Raw genomic sequence first — 16,944 nt, forward strand, 5'->3', positions numbered from 1 at the left:
TGTGGCCTGCCGTGTTCTGTCGGGCCCTTGCTGGGGCGGGCGCCCCATTTCACAGCCCAGAGCAGCTGCCCTGCGTTAGGGGGAAGGGGGCGTAATGGCCAAAGCAGTGGCCTAGCAGCAGGGTTAGTGTGGGGGCTGGGTGGCGGAGGCTGGCCCTGGGTGGAACGCTGGACTTTGCTTTCCGACTCGTAAGGTGCCAGGGCATCTGCAAAGACCCATTTCAGAGAACAATATGACGGGCCCTAAAGCTCGGAAGAGATGGGATCACCCGCTGGGATAAGCACCAGCCCTGCTGGAGCCAAGGCTGGGCGCACGTCCAGCAGGGCACGGTCCCATTGACCCTGGAATCGGTCTGCAGCCCGATCCCCTAGTCCCCCCTGAAGATGCTTTTAGAGAGCAGAAAAGCATTTCTCCCCTTCTGTCTCCGGGCCAGTGGACTGCCCCAGCCACTGGGGGTTTGGTGCAGCCTACGAAGGCCCTGGATTGGAGGAGCACAGACCAAGGGGGAGGGGTGGCTTTATTTGCTTCCTCTGCACCTCACTTGCTTCCAAACCCCGGGCTGCCCGTGGCTGGTGCGTGACTGCCCCGGAGTAGAGCTGTGGGCTGCTGGGAGCTGGCTGCTGCAGCCGGTGGAGCCTGCCCCTCTCAGAGAACCATCCCCTGGGTGGCAGTGCAGGGCAGGAAGCAGCTGCAAACCCAGCCAGGTGGGAACCACACCTCTTTATTGGTGCTACGCAGAGCCCCAGCCCCAGCCTGGCCCTCACACGTTGCTGGGGTTGTAGCACAGCATGTTCAGCTTGATGTTCTCGTCCCAGTGGCGCAGCAGCAGGAAGAGGTGGCGTGCAGCCCCTTTCAGGGAGCCCACGTCCACTCCCTCAGGCAGCTGCTGGGCCCGGAGCCAGGCGTCCGCCTTGGCAGCCAGCAGCTCCCATTCCACAAAGAAGCCGGCGCAGCGATGCTCGAGCCAGGCCAGAGCCACTGCCGTGGCCCAGCTGGTGCTTTCCAGGTCCCCCTCATCCCCCTCAGAGCCCACCTCTTGCAGGCTGATGCTGGCCTCAGAGGGGGCAGGCGAGTGGTCGCAGGCGTCAGTCTCGGAGCCGCGCCCGCTGTCTGCCTGCGGCCAGATGCTGGCACTCGGGACCTCGGAGCAGGTGCTCTGCGAATGGGGCAAGCCTGGCTCTGGCGCCCCCTCTCTGGCAGGCTCCATGCCCTTGGGAGAAGGCTGGCTGGCCGCTTGCTTTGGGCCGCTGTCAGGGCTGCCTTTGGCAACCAGCGCCCAGGGGGAGGTGCATGAGCTAGGGCTGAGGCTGGCGCGGTGCGAGGCGTAGGGTGAGGCGCGGCGCAGGCGGTCCAGGGGGATCTGCACCACTTCAGAAAAGCTTTCTGTCAGCTGGAAGGTGCCCAAGGCCTGCTGCAGCTGCACCTGGGGACAGGGGAGGGCATTCCAGGGTGCTGGCTGGGGCGCAGCACGGCTCCCAGTCACTGGTCGCTCGCTGTCGGGAGCCCGAGATGGATCCTGTACCTGCTCAGAGGCCTCGGGGGAGTAGGGGGCCCCTGGCTGCAGCCGGGCAGGCTCAGAGGCACTGCTTTGCAAGGGGCCGGCAGTCATGCTGGAGCAGCTCAGCCCTGAAGCCTGGACTTTGTATGGATGACTAAGAATGGCCAGGTTGGACCAGCCCAATGGCCATCTAGCCCAGTGCCAGGTGCTCCAGAGGCACCGAACCAAACGAGCGCTCATGGAGTCACTCGTGCCCACGGAGGCTATAGGGACACCCAGAGCATGGCCGTGCACCCACGGCCTCTTGGCTCATTCCCACTGCTAGCCCCGGCCTCGGAGACCGTATCCAATCCTGTTTTGAACCCCATTATAGTTCTGGGTTTCACTGCATCCCTGGCAATGACTGCCCCAGGCTGACTGCGATGGGCCAAAAATCCTTCCCTTTGCCTGTTTTAAACCCGTCATCGGCTAACTGCACCGCCTGGCCCTGCTTCTTGGGTTAGTGACGGCTTTGCTCAATGCCCTTTGCCATCTCCCCACCAGGCCTGGACTGAATAGGCCTCGGTCCCATCCCCTCGTAGGCATCTCTTTTCCAAGCTGAGACGGCCCAGGCTTGCTAAGCCTGCCATGTGCGGCAGCCGTTCCAGGCCCCTCACTGTTCCCGTTCCCGGCTTGCTGAGCTGGGCTGCGCAGAGCAGTGTTTGAGGCGTGGGTGTACCCTGCATCAGTGTTGCCAATTGTATTTGGCCATGGAAACCTTTTAAACTCAGGACTTTTGCGAAACCCCAGTCCAGGCTCTACCCCTGAGCCCCCAAAGCCGCCCCCCGCCCCATCTCCAGGCTTAACCCCGCTCAGTTCCAAATGCAGCCCCAGGACTAACCCCTCCGTGGCGCTGGCTGAGGAGCCAACGCCTGATGGCCACATGCACCCAGCAGAGGGAAGGCTGGCATGGAGGTGTTCTGCAGGTGGGTAAGCCAAGCCACATCCACCAGAGGGGTGCGGCTGCTCGGGTAGCAGGGCAAGAGAGGGGCTCTCTGGGCTCCCTGCCCTGCTGCCGCTGAAATAACGGAACTACATTCGCTTGGTTTAACAGCCGGCTGCCTCCTGTTGGCCGTTAAACCGATTAACTGCAGCTCTCCTGTTTCAGCGGCGGCAGGGGAGGGAGCCGCAGAGGCGTTTTCTCCCGGAACTCTTACTTTCACTCCTGGGAAGCGCTGCTCTGTGGCGTTGTGAGAGGTTCAGGGTTGTTATTTCCCCTTTGCCTGAGGGTTCCTGCCACGGCGAGCCTGTGCGCAGCCACCGCACGCGGAGCGGATGTGTTCAGAGAACCACCGCTGCCCCCAAGTTCTCGGTGGCCAGCGGTCAGGGCCTGTGTAGCGCTGTGCCTGTGGCAGGCACGCCCTGGGGTGGAGCAGGGGAGGGAGGCTGTGGCAGCAGCGGGTTCCCCTGTACAGCGCTGAGACCTCCTTGTGGGGCACGCACACCGTGCTGACGGGGCTTTGGAGCCTCACCTATGGCAGTAGCACCCAGCTCTGCAGGAGCCCTGGCTCCCAGCAGCCCAGGCTGCTCCCTCTAGGTGGGAGACTGGTTTGATCGCAGATCCTGGGGCTGGCAGGGAAGGGAACCATCCCCAGCCCTGCTGGGTTGGGAGCAGCTCAAGGGGAGGCGCTGGGCTCAGCAGGGTGGGGCGGCCGCGCCGGGTCCTTACCAGGGGGAGGTAGTCGTGGATGGCACTGTCTTTGGAGATCCCACTTTCTGGGGCCAGGCACTGTGGCCGCAGCATTCGGCCATGCTCCCTGATTTTGCTGAGGCTGAACCTGCCGGGAGAAGAGGCGGGTGAGCAGCGCAGCCTGGACCCTGCTGGCAAAGCACAGCAGCAGGTGTGCAGCCCTGTCCAGGACACAGAACTCTCCAGCTCCTTCCTGCCAAAGAAGAGGCGACCGAGCTGCAAGGGGAATGCCGGCCTCTCTCCAGCAGGCTGCCGGGTCCAAGTGCAGGGTGGGCTGGCACCAGCACTGGGGGCAATTAACTCCTGCTCTGCCCGGCTTGTGGGAAAGGGATAGTGGCATGATCAACCCCTGGCGGGCTGGGGCCTTTCCTGCGGAAAGCAGGGTCCCCTCTCATGGAAAGGGCCCCCAGCTTGGCCCCCCAGCCCCAGCGAGCCAGTCTGGAAAGCCTACCTGGAGCCAGCAACATTCTCCCCGGATCTGGGGGATCCCACGGAGGTGGCAGAGGGACTGGCCACAGGACCTGGCACGGGGAGGGAAGGTCACGCACCGGACTGCACTCCCCAGGGCTCCCCGGCTCTCTCTACTCCCTCAAGCTCCCCACCTGCGAGGGAAGGGCTCAGGCACACTCGGAGGTAACGGGGCTGCAGGCCGGGCCCCATCCACAGGGCCAAAGCAGACTGGGCCCTCTCCCCAGCTGGGCCCCGCCTGGCCATTACTCCATCCCCACCAGGTGCAACACGGTGCAGGATGGGACATGTCTGACCCAGCCTGGGCTGCCTTCCCAAACCTGGCACCCCCCACCCCCACCAGGCGGCTGCAGGTCATGCAGGAGCTTAGGGAGGAGTCTGCTCTGGCGCAGCATCTCCGACGTTCCAGGAAACGGGAGCCACCTCCCCATCAGATGCTTCATCTCCACCAGAGAGCCAGCACCTCGGCGCTGCCTGGAGCGGGGCGGTCAGAGTGCAGCCCCTTCCAGCTGGTCCCGTAACCCCACAGGTTAGTGGCAGGGGCTGGGTCCCCTCACGTGGACACACCCCAGCATGGGACAGGGGGTTGGGGGAGCATCTAAGCCAACTGCGTTACACATCCAAAGGGCTGAGCGAGGTTCCTGGTGAAGCTTCAGGCTTCCCGCCGCCTGCTGGGGATGTGGCAGCAGCCGCCGGCAGGCAGGGCACAGCGGCTGCAGTGGAGGTGCAGAGGGCAGTGGGCCCCATCTGTCTTAAGTTTCCCTCGGGGGGTCGAGCAGCGCAATAGCGAGGCCCCCGTTCACCTGCTCTCCCTGGTCCCCCAGCTCCAAGCCAGGCTTGGCCACGCATGGACTCACCGTCGGGGCCGCTCTGCCTTTCCCAGCTGCAGGCAGCAGAGGAGGTGCTGACGGGAGACACCGGCGTCTCTTCGCGCTCTGGAACAGAAGCAAGAATGCAGAGATGACGCCAGGTGCCGGGATCCCGCAGCCCCTGCTGCTGACATGAGATCACAGCCGCCTTGGCTCGGCGCACGCGGGCTCCCGCTGGGACCCCACGGCAGCCGGAGGTCTGAAATGACGTCCTTGGCTGCGGCTCCAGCTCAGGCCCAGGCGGGGGCCCCTGGGGAATCCCAGCCCTTGCCGGGGGTTGCACTAGAAGTGCCAGCTATGGGCTTCAAGGGAGCACATCACCCCCGAGCCCTGTACGCTGCCGGGGCTCCCAGCTCAAGGGGGTGGGGGTGTCCCAGAGAGCCCCTCGTGCCTGGACCCAGGCTACTCAACTTCACCTTCCCCTCCTGGCTGAGGTCAGTGGCTGCCTGAGCTGACAGCCTCTGAGGTAGCCGCTGGGGGCTAGGCAATGTGACGAGGGGCCCAGCCTGAAATGGAGCCTGGCACGGCCCTCGCGAAGCCTCACTGGTTTGCTGGTCCCAGGGGAGCTGCATTGAGGCCGTTCAGGGCCGTGGGGCGGCGTGAGGGGGATGTTACCACGGCAGCGTTGCGCTGCTACCTGCAGAGACAACAGCATCATCCAGCTCCTCTGAGTCATGCCGTCGGCCCAGGCCCCCGGAGTAACTGCACAGGCGTCGGCTCCCAGCCTGGCTCCCTCGGGGATGGCCGGAAGGGCCCCCTGGAAAGACTCACACTCACCATGTGCTGCACCCCAGCCCAGGCAGCTCAGGCCCATATGAAGTGCCTAACTCCCTTTGCTCTCAGTGGGAACCAGGCTCCCCGGTACTCCGGAGGATTTGGGCCTGGCTTCCTTTAACGTTTCTCCCACACTCCGCTTTCCACGCTGGGCAGCTCCTGAGAGTCTAACCAGCCCCGCTCCCATCACCCGGAGCTGCTCTCTTGACACCACTCTGCGCCGGGGCCCCAGACACGTGAACAGGCAGGTGCATGTGGGGGGGCGTGTGCCAGCAGGGAGCCAGACAGGTGCGTGGATGGAGCCAGGCAGAGGCATATGTACACACACACGCAGGGGAGCCAGAGGCAGGGAGGGAGCCCAGTGCAAGGGTGTCTCCTGGGAGCCGCACCTGAACTGCGAACTTCAAGAGCCCTGGGCAGGGCCTCCTGGGTGGAGCAATCCACAGGCACCAGGCAGGTGTAGACAGAAGGTGTGTTGCAGGCCTTGCTGGACTGGATGGCCTTGAGGCGGAGCCTGCGGGAGAAACCTGAAAGAGAGAGTCCCCAGGTGAGGCTTGGAGAGGAGGGGAAGCTACAGGGCCCGTAGGGAGGGACCTACCCACCATGTTCCACCTCAGCTTCCCTCTGGGCCACGTTCTCATGGTCCCGGATGACGGAGCTGGCCGTCAGCTGGTGCAGCAGTTTGTCCCAGGCCTTCCAGGACGGTGGCGGTGGCTCCTCCTCGCCCTCCCCATCCCTGGCATGGAGCAGAGGCTCCAGGAGGGCGGTCACTTCCCAGGAGACGGGCTTCCCGGCACTGAGGGCATGGATCACCACCTGGCATCGCAGGGGCAGGCAGGCCGCCCCCTCACCCTCGCCACGCTCGGCCGCTGGCGACGCGCTGAAGAGATACGGGGGCTCCACCAGCGTGTCCCAGTCCAGATGGGACGGTGAGAGCAAGTTACCTAGGAGACAGCAGGAGCGGGGTCAGGGTCCGAGTGGAAGACAGCAGGCAAGGCCTTGTGCCACACTGGAAACGAGACTGCCCCGGGTGCCCTGCCCCATCCTAAGGAGGCTCTCCTGAGGCCTGGCCTCCTGCTGTGACAACACTCACTGGAATCTGCCAGGCTCCTCCGCAGCCGCTGCAGCTCCGGCCCGATCTCGTCCAGCTTCCCTTCCAGGGACTGGTTCCGCTTCTGGGACACCTTCTCCAGGGCCCCGCGCAGCCGGTGGACATCCAGCTCGCCGTGTGGGGACGAGAAGCTGCGTCCGGACAAGGCAGCTCGTGCCAGCACCTTCTTCCGACGCGCCAGCTCCTCAGAGCTCAGCGCCATGCATGCCTGAGCAGGGAGAGATCAGTGTTTTAAGGGCCCTGTGCCAGGGGGCAGAGGCTGAGGCGGGTCACTGCAGGGCATGAGCTGGCTCATCTCTCTAGAGTTGTCCTAACCCATCTCCATACAGGAACTCAAGGTGGACTGCTGGCTGGGACAGCTGCAGGCCAAGCCAAACCAACGGAGCTCAGAGAAGGCTATGAGGCAGCTCAAACACTCGAGATACACGCAACCAAGTTGTGCGTGTCTTGGGTTAACGTGACTGCCGCCCCGACACGTGGGAGGAAACCTGACTCGCAGCTGCCGTCCCTGAGAAGAGCGGTTTCCCACATGCTGGTCAGTTTCCCAGTCCCGCAAGTGGCGGGGAGACAGGAACCAAGCTGTCCCCTGGTTTCCAGCCCCATAACTCTGGGAGCCAGGAAACTGACCAGCCCATCAGGACTGGTTAGTTTCCCAGCTCCTGCAAGCCCAGGGAAGCCAGGAACCAAGCTGCAGCCTACTTCCTGTCTCCCCTAGACTTGGGCAAAAATTTGAGTTGCGCGGGGGTTGCAGGAATGCAACCCCCATGTAACTTGAGGTTTCACTGTATCTGGCAGAGTCTGACATGGTACCTCCCAGCCTTGAGTTCCCTGGATGTGCTCTAGCTGGCAACGGGTGTCGCAGCTGCATCCGGGGGCGGGAGAGGGACAGACCCTCTGTACAGACTGAACCTCAGCCCACAATTGAAGCACATCATTTTCAGGACAAGTGCGCTTAACTAGTTTTAGAGCTGCAGGTCAAATACTCAGCTCACCCTGGCTGTGCTCTGCCCCTTGCTGTTCTAGCCTTTTGGCTAGCACAGGGGTGACCAACGAGTTAGAGACAGAGCTAAACTAGTAGTGGAGAGAGCACGACGAGTCTCATATTATATAGTTATTTGTATTTATGTGTATTTATCTAGCGATACATAGATAACTATAGATTGATAAAGAAAAACAAATATATAATACGTGGCTCAATGCCCCCCCCCCAGAGCCAGGCACCCCTCAGCCCCCCGCCAACCCTGATTCGATGCCGTTGACTCACTGGGCTCTTTGTCAAGTGCCGTCCCTGCCGCCACGCACTTCTCCCACCAAGCGGTGTGGGGCGTGTGCATGGAGCGGGCAGACGGCACTCCCAGCACGCGGCTCTGAGGATGAGGCGCATTTAAAGGCTCAAAGAGCTGCAGGTTGGCCAGCCCGGACTAGAATGTAAACATACCTATCAAGGAGCAAGACTGAACAGTCTGTTCATTCGGGGCTGGCAGCTAAGCCAAACTGCTGCATTCCCAAGTTATTAGATAAAACCAATGAGGAATTGTTGCTTTGACATTGCTCTCATGAGATTAACTTGATGCTTTGACACTAGCCCCTTTTATTGTAGTGCGATTGCCTTAACGCTAAACAGCAGCACAGTCCCAGTGATTTTTGTTAGTTACTATACATATAAAACTCTGAAAAGCAGACACTATTCTCCCAGAGGTCAGAGCCTCGAACTATAGGACTCAGCCTTCAACTTCCTGAAAGGGGGCTCTAAAGAGGAGGGAGAGAGGCTGTTCTCAGTGGTGGCAGATGGCAGAACAAGGAGCGATGGTCTGAAGTTGCAGAAGGAGAGGTGTCGGTTGGATATTAGGGAAAAACTATTTCACCAGGAGGGAGGTGAAGCACTGGAATGAGTTACCTAGAGAGGTGGTGGATTCTCCATCCCTAGAGCTTTTTAAGTCCCAGCTTGACAAAGCCCTGGCTGGGATGATTTAGTTGGGGTTGATCCTGCTTTAGGCAGGGGGCTGGACTAGATGACCTCCTGAGGTCCCTTCCAGCCCAGAGATTCTACGATTCTATGACAAAGGCCAGAGATAACTCAATATGCCACCTAGTGGTGATCCATATGACCTGTCCCCTGTAGTTCTCACACTGAAGCTTCCCAGGAAGGGCACCTTTTAGAAATAAATTTGTATTGTGTTGTATTGATTGAGATGCTGATTACTTTTTGATAACTGTCCTTTTAAAACTTGGTTTTTGCAAGTTCCAGCTCTGCTCCAGAGGGCTCGCTGTCAGAAGAGCGGAAACCAGTTTCTGGAGAAAAAACAGAAGTGAGAGCCAGGAACTATTGGGAAACTCTGTTTGCCTGCAGAGCGGAACTACCCCTGTGCAGTGAGGCTGGGCTGCAGCGGGATGATTCGGACAGGTGGATTGTATTTTCTCTCCTCTACGGCTTTTGAACGACCTGGAGAATTTAATGGACGGGTCCCTAACGCAGGGGTGGCCAACCAGTTAAGAGACAAAGAGCCCAGATAGCAGTGGATAGAGGGCAAAGAGCCACATATTATATATTTATTTACTTTTATGTTTTACATATCAATATATTGATATATAGAAATACGGATCTATAAAAATAAATATAGATCCATAAATATAGAAAAAGAAATAGATAACACGTTGCTTCATGTCCTCCCCCTCCTCCAGAGCCAGCCCCCCGCCGCTGTCTCACTCTAACCCATTCAGCCAGGTGGTGGGGCACGTGAGTGGATCAGACAGCACTCCTGGAACGTAGCTCCAAGGAGGAGCTGCATATAAAGGCTCAAAGAGCCACATGCGGCTCGAGAGCCACAGGTTGGTCACCTCTGCTCTAGTGTAACTGGCAAATCAGTATTCGAAGGGCTCTGCGATGGGGTGGACAGGCGCCATAACAGGCCCACCCATTTGGTTTGTTTCAGAGTCACCTGCTCAAATTAAGATAGATTTGGAGAGCGTTGTAATTTGAAGCAGAATCCTTCAGCATACTGTCAGGAGTAAAACAAGGGCGCCTGTTGTCACCTTTCCTGTTGGTGATCGCAGTGGACTGGATTATGAGAGGACAGCAAATAGCTGATCAATGGGGCATTCAGTGGACACTTTTCAAACAGCTAGAGGACGTTGATTTTGCTGATGATGTCGCTCACCACCTGGCAAGTATTATGGGCAGAGATGAAGGAACAGATAAGGATATCAGTGCCAGAACAGGGAAAGCAACAGCTGCACTCAAGACTCTCCATCCCATATGGAGCCTACAAATAATATCTGTGAAGACGAAACTGCAGATCTTCAACACAAATGTGAAGAGTGTGCTCCTGTATGGATGCGAGACCTGGTGTACTAAAAACTCTTCAAATCACAAGCTACAGACATTCATAAACAGGTGCCTCAGGTCCATCCTTTACCTCAAATGGCAAGACTTTGTCACAAATGAGGAGCTTTGGAACAGAGCAGGACAAGAACCAACTGACTTTAAAATCAAGAGAAGAAAGTGGGGATGGCTAAGCCACACTCTCAGAAAACCATCATCCAGTGTCATCCATCAAGCTCTCACATGGAACCCACGAGGAAAACACAAAAGAGGAAGACCTCGGACAACGTGGAGAAGATCTACTGAGCCTGAAGAACAACTGGGGCAACTCCTGGGGTCGGCCAAAAGTTTTGTCCCAAGTCAGAGTGAAATGAAGGAGACTTGTAGATGACCTGTGCTCTGCTTGGCATACAGGGGTTAAGTACTCATAGTAGGAGTAGTAATTTAAAGCTGTCATGTATGTATTTTTCATTTCATCACAGAAAAGCAATCATGGTCTCAAGGAGATGTTGCTGTTTTGCCTGTTATCAGGAAGGGATCATCATCCCATAGGTTAAAAAAAATGCTTAAAATCCATTGTAAGATGCTGGAAACTGTAGCCCATCATTTTGATGCTTTCTCCAAAATAAACCAAAATACAACACACTTATCCAATACATAAGCTCCAAAAGGGATGCCTTAAATTTGACCCTAATCAGGTATTTATATTTATTAGCTGTCTTTTAATCATGAGCGAGCCAGGGAAGGGTTGAGCACGTAATTGTATGTTTCACAGCAGAAATTGTCTAGAAGAATTTAATACAACAAAGCAGGAGACCTAGACTTCTGTGTAGACTCTGAAAGCCAGGGCTCAGACTGGGAGTAGGCAGATGACAGTGGTGAAACGGATGAAGACAAAGAGTTATAAACAATGGGTGATGCACATGTAGGTTTTACTAGAGCTTATGGATTTCAGATAATGTGTTTTCAAGACCAGTGCTAGAGCCCTGTGTGAGATAACAGGGACCTCTGGTTTCATCTTGAGATGATGCCTGCCACATTAAAGCTATATAGAGCTCAGATGTCAGCCAAACTGAGGCAGTGACGCCCATCCACATTCAGTGCTAAGTCCCATGGGTGGCCTGAGCCAGGGGATATGGGGAGTTAGCCCTCTGTCTTGATGACAGTAGAGATTCAATTGGGGGAGTCTTGGAAAGGGTTGTCATGAATTTGGGAACATAGGGTAGGTGGCCTCCAACCATGTGACCTTTAAATCATTGTTGGGCTGTACTTTGCTATCATTCCTCTGCCTAGAGATTGCTGCAGAAGTGGCTTATGAGTATAGGTTGATTTCAGGAGTGGAAACGTAAGGAGCCATAGGCATATTTCTCTAGCCATGTTGTAAGGCATAAAGCCTACGGCCTTCACCGGGAATGAGACTGAGAAAAGCAGCAGCCCTTGGCTGAGGAGCAGGAATCACATCCTCATTCCATTTAAATCATGTTAAAACAGTGTAATACCAGCCTGGTAAGAAAGAGACCCTGTCCTGATGACCCCCAGTATCACCAGATAAAGAAACAGATTTTAAGAGGGTTAAAGAAAAGAAGTTCATAGGCAACGGGTCGAAAAACAAACAAAAGAAGTACTTCTGTACACAATGCAGTCAGCCTGTGGAATGTGTTGTGGGATGTTCTGAAGGCCAAAACCATAACTGGGCTCAAAAAAAAATAGACAAACACATGAAGGACAGGTCCATCAATGGCTATCAGCCAAGCTAGTGATGGACACCACCCCTTGCTCTAAGACTGTGTTTTTAGGGTAAATCTACACTTACCAGCCATCGACTGCAGCGTTTGATCTTCCAGAGTTTGATTTTCTTCCATGTGTGTTAAGATGCAGCAAAATTGAGGTCTTTGGGCTCAGCCATTGACCCTATCGTGGGGCGTAAGGGATGGTGGCACAAGCCTTAAGGGTGGGGAAGGATAGCTCAGTGGTTTGAGCCTGGGCCTGCTAAACCCAGGGTTGGGAGCTCAAATCCTTCAGGGGGGCCATTTAGGGATCTGGGGTGAACTGGGGGGTGGGAGGGATGGTGCTTGGCCCTGCTTAAAGGGTAGGAGACTCAATGATCTGCTAAGGTCCCTTCCAGCTCTGTGAGATGTCTGTGTGTGTGTGTATATATATATATTTAGCCATGGAATACACTAGGGCAGAAAGTCGATTCTGACACATCAATGCTAGCTAACACTAATGGAGTAGCTAGAACTGCATGTCAGAGATCAACTTTGTTCCCTAGTGCAGATCAACCCTTAAGCAGTGTTCTGCAGAACACTGGTCTTCCATGAACAACTCGCAGGTGCGGTGCGAGTGTTCAGAAAAATACACGGATGATCTATATCTTCTGTTCTTAAAACCAGATACAAAGATACTTCTTCATTGCTAGGATACCTGATTAAATGACTTCCCTTTGGTGTTGCTGTTTAGGTTGGTTTTTCTTTTTGGCCTGACAACGATTTTTTGTGAAGAAACTGTTCATAGGTGTTCCACATAAAACCATTATTGTTTGGTATTCTGTATCTCAACAAGTTTAAGAACCACTGCTCTAGGACCCCCTAAACTTCTGCCTGCCAGAAGCTGAGATGCGATGACAGCTGATGGATCACTCAAAATCACCCTGCCTCTTCACATTCTCAGCATGTGTTAGGATAAGGCCTTTTTCTGAAGCAGAGGGAGAAAGTTACACCTGAGCCTGAGGAACGGGCAAGAGGATGTGCCCCTTGAGTGTGTGAATGATGGAGAATTTTGTGTGGATAACAGGAGAAGGCTGTTAACTGAAGCTATTGCTCAGGGCACCCCAGGAAAAGCTAGGCTGTTAGCTCTAGGACGGGCAGACAGCTAATGTGATGGCAGAGGGCCGGAGAGTGTGTGCTTCTACCTTGAGAAATCACATTATGTTCATCTGCATTTTTGTAAAACGTAACAAGCTGTGTTATCCCAGACTGGAGGGTTTTACGTAACCCTAATGTTGTGGGGGAGCAGAGGGCAAGAAAGATTTGTCATTACTTGAAGTCCTATAACTAGCACAGGTGAGAGACCGTAACTGGTGCTGTAGTTTAAACACGAAAGCGGAGTGACCCTCCCTCACGAGTGCGCTGTAACTTTGGGGCAGCCAGCTACACAGAGACCGCTGCCGTCCCTAATGATTAGATTAAGCCGAGAAGGAACTGGTGGTGTACTGGGTATTCCTTATCTGATAATGAGATTACATTGATGGTTTGAAATTAGCCAACTTTATTTTAATTTGCTGGTTTCGTGCTAAATGAAGACTAATTTTAAGTGATTTTTATTGCAGGGCGGTTTTTAAAGGATGTAGTTGAGTTACCAAATTCCACCTGACTGGGAAACTGCCCTCCAGACAGCCCTTCTCCAGCGATCAGGGGCTAGAACGCACGGAAAGCAACATAGCTCAATAAACGACCTAGCAGTGGTCCTTAGAGCCTATCCCTACAGTCTTCACACCAGATTCAATGTTACGCATTGCTCTGCTTTCTGGCGATTGGCCAACTGGGGAGCACCACTGCCCCAAATCCATAGCCCAGTCGGAGCAGCCCTGTGCCACTGCCCAACCAGCCCCCTGTTCTTCCAGCCTGGTTGCCTCCCCCCGGGCAGCATGAATACAACCAACGTGTTGAATGCTGCCCAATCCCAACAGTGAAAAAAATGCCACTGCAAGGTACTAGCCAGCCCAGCCCATCTAAGGAAGGGCTCCGCAGCCGGTGTGCTGTGGCGCGCTGGTGTGCCTCAGAGCCGTCCGCCTCTCTGCACACGCACCCCACCCAATGGTGTGAGAAGGTGGCGGCTCCAGTGAGTTGCCGGCATCGAGTTAGAGCTGGGGGATGGGGAGCTGGGGGTGCCCATCTCTGGGGGAGGGGAGGGGGATTGGGTTAGAGCAGGAGGGCTGGGGGTGCCTGGCTCTGAGAGAGCGGGAGGGGACTGGGTTATATACACGGGCAGTGGCCTGAAATCACGAGTGCTGAAGTGTGCCACAAGGTGATAAACATTGCTGAGCACTAGTCTAGGGGATCCTTGTGAGCTTGCCAGCACCCCAGGAAACTCAGGCTCTACCATGGGGAGCCCAGGAGAACACCTCTGTCACCAGGAGAGAGGATTCAATCTCCGGCAGGGTCTGAGTGCGAGAGCCAGAAGAAACCCACACCCGTTTGTGAGCCGGGGCCAGGCAAGAGGAAGAAGCCTTTCCACTCACAGCACTCCCAGGCCTGGCCAGCCAGGGGCTCAGCCCACCTCACCTTGGTGCCAGCAGCCAGCCTGGCCTGCGGGAGCGGAGCAGATTTGGTGGAGGAGTCGCACAGAGAAACGCTCTTCTGTCCCTGCTGAGAGCTGGCTTCGAGGGTAGGGGCCGGCGAGCCACCCTCGGGAGCTACGTCCCATGAACCAGTGGACTCGCTGCTGGTGGAGCCATGGGACAGCAGGCCCTGGCTCCGGTCGGTGCTGATGGAGCAGTGTGTGAGCACGTACTGCTCCTGGATGTAGGAGGCCTGGTAAATCCGCTTCCAGATGTCAGAAACGGGATCCACACCTGCCCAGGAGAGACACAAGCAGCAGCCCTATTCTACTGGGGAAAGAGCTCCTCTCCGTCCCCACACAGCCCTCCCGCTTTACAGCCCCCGCCCCTGCCTGGCAGGGACTCAGCCTCTGGCCGGCTCTCTCCAGGGTGGGTACTGCAGAGCCTGGCGGGATATACACACACAGCCCCGTCTCCGCAAGAGCAGAGAGCGAGAGACCGGAGGGGTCAGGGCTCAGCATCCTGCCTCCACAGTGTCCCTCCCCCTGGCGCATCTCCTTAGCCACACCAGCCCCACTCCCACGCCCCCTGCTCGCTCGCTGCTCCACTCACTTTTCTCAGACTCCTCCACGCCCCCAGCAGAGAACTCCAGGGAAATCTCACGGGAAATCTCCTGCAGGGCATGGCTGATGTCCTGGCTCTCGCCAGCTGGGTACAGCTGAGCCACGTCCGGCTCACATGCCTCATCCTGGGACTGGAACGCTGATCCCACCGAGCCTCGCGAAAGGCTTCTACACACCCGATCTCTACCCTGGCAAAGCAAGAAGACAAGGCAGCTGCCACAGCCACAGACAGAGGCCGGCCTGTTGGCACCAGCTCACGGGAAGGGAAGAAATACACCAGCACGTGAGCTTCTTTGCCACAGAGCCCAGCAGCAACCTCCCTCAACGCGGCACCTGTCCCCTCCCCACTGCTGAGCATGCCTTGCTGGAAAAGCCTCCCCCCGCCACCAAGAGGGTTCTTACTGTCTTCTTGTCCCGGAAGCTGGCGATGTTGTAGAGGGTACAATAGCTGATGAGCCGGTCTCCGGGGTACAAGGCTGCGATTTCACTGGGCGACAGCAGAGCCTCCATGGTGTCAGGCACGTACCAGTCTATGGTGATGTCGCTCACAGCAGGCTCAATTGCCTTCTTCAGAGACTTTATCAGCTGAGCAGGGGGCAGAATCCAGACTCGTCAGCCCTCAAATGCTCACAGCCTCCCCTTCTATATGCTCCACTGCCACACACTCCCAAGGGGGCCCGAGCCCTGTGACCTACCGGCCCATGGCTGGCCATGAGAATCAGACGACTGACCGTGAGCCATCCAGAGCAAACAGCACATGTACTGGGCCTCCCAGACGCACAGTGCAGGGTTACAAGATAACACAGAAATACTGACAGCAGGAACCAAGCTAGAGTTGGGGAGGAGGCTAGATCTAGGGCTCCCAGGGCTTGGTTCAATGCTGAAGGCCAGTGCCTGGCTGAATCCAGGCCCAGAGCTGGCTTGGTGGTTCCCAGGGGAGCGCCCCCACCAGTGAAGCCTGGTCTTGGCACTAAAACATCTTTCAAAGTCATTCAGAGCGGAGGAACTTAATGCTTCTCCCCTACGCTTTCGAGAGCCCGCATCTGACAGCATTCCCGCAGCTCACTCCAGAGCCCAGTATATCACTCTGAGCACCAGCCGAGGTCCTGGGGCTGCAGTGGAGGCTGAAGGACAAAGGTGGGGAGTAGGGAGAGTGGTGAATGAGTGGCCATGAGGTTAACGCACTGGCCTGGGACTCAGGAGAGCTGGGTTGGATTTTTGGCCTTGCCACTCATTTTTGCAAGGTCTTTGGCAAGCTACCTATGCCCAGATCCTCCAATCCTTGAACGTTTCAGTGGAAGCGAGGAGCCTAACCACCTGTACAGGCCCGAATCTCTCTCCCACCCCTATCATAATACCACCTTGTCTGCTGGGGTTGTAAGCTACTTGGGGCAGGGACCATTTCTCGGTGTGTTTGCAGTTTATTAACATAGCATCTTAGCTACCTGAGACTGCACATCACTATGCGTACAGGCACCATCCTGCACAACACAACCCATCACAGCCAGGGCCATGTGGATGGGCACTGCCAGCGGGTGTGCCGCGTCCCCATGCTGCCTGGATTGAAGGGGAGCGCTCTGTGCTGGAGACCCATGGGCTCTCCCGTGGGCCACACAGCACACGCCACAAGCTGTGTGACGTGCCAAGTCCCCTGGTCTGTCTGCAAGCCGGGCACTGCAGACAGCACTGGTGGGAGCTTGGTGGAGGCTGCCCCTCTCTATGAGAGCTGGCAGCTGACGCCAGCACCATTCTATGCCCATCAGGTCCTTGGCAGACCTCAGTGCTCGCACCGCCACAATCAAGTCCAAAACAAGGGTGCAGAAGGAGGGCGCCTACCTTGGGCTGCAGCCTCTCCTCAGGGCTGAGGAACTCTGCTCGACCTTTGCTCACCTTGGCCAGGCCTCTCAGGAGCCTCCGGCAGGCTCCAGAGCCCAGGCCAAAGCTGAAACACCTGCAGGAATCAACAGAACTGCTTAAAGGCAATCCCAGGACTTGCGGGGGGGAAGGCTGTCTCTGAGGGGTGGGGGGAAAGCAAAGTGAAGCCGGACAGCTTCAGCAGTGTTAATGAGCATGCTAAGTACAACCCAAGCAGCAAACCTAGAAGGGCACATGACCCCATATGCCCCTCCCATGTCACCTCTGCTGAGGCCTCCTCTCAGACCCATCTGCCCTAGAAGGTAAGGTCCCAGCCTGAACGGAGGAGACTGAGCTGCCACACCCAGGTTGGCATATTTGTAGGTTTTCTTGAACCAGGTGTGATGGGGTTCAGGG

At 56.6% G+C, this 16,944-nt stretch overlaps 1 protein-coding gene across 1 annotated transcript in view; it reads right to left on the minus strand.

Annotated features, from left to right (window-relative positions):
* Positions 1-729: 729 nt before the first annotated feature.
* VWA5B2 (von Willebrand factor A domain containing 5B2) overlaps positions 730-16,944 on the minus strand; it is a 42,550-nt gene continuing 26,335 nt past the window's right edge. Inside the window, exons 10-21 of the mRNA XM_075004139.1 lie at positions 16,510-16,624; positions 15,076-15,258; positions 14,663-14,861; positions 14,055-14,344; positions 6,432-6,657; positions 5,941-6,282; positions 5,728-5,865; positions 5,202-5,321; positions 4,553-4,630; positions 3,679-3,748; positions 3,207-3,315; positions 730-1,423 (exon numbers count right to left, since the gene is read on the minus strand). Of these exons, the coding sequence (XP_074860240.1) occupies positions 761-1,423; positions 3,207-3,315; positions 3,679-3,748; positions 4,553-4,630; positions 5,202-5,321; positions 5,728-5,865; positions 5,941-6,282; positions 6,432-6,657; positions 14,055-14,344; positions 14,663-14,861; positions 15,076-15,258; positions 16,510-16,624 (2,533 nt within the window). The 3' untranslated portion in view covers positions 730-760. The remainder of the gene's footprint in view (positions 1,424-3,206; positions 3,316-3,678; positions 3,749-4,552; positions 4,631-5,201; positions 5,322-5,727; positions 5,866-5,940; positions 6,283-6,431; positions 6,658-14,054; positions 14,345-14,662; positions 14,862-15,075; positions 15,259-16,509; positions 16,625-16,944) is intronic.

This window comes from Carettochelys insculpta, chromosome 10 (assembly GCF_033958435.1).
Source record: "Carettochelys insculpta isolate YL-2023 chromosome 10, ASM3395843v1, whole genome shotgun sequence".
Lineage (NCBI taxonomy): Eukaryota > Metazoa > Chordata > Testudines > Carettochelyidae > Carettochelys > Carettochelys insculpta.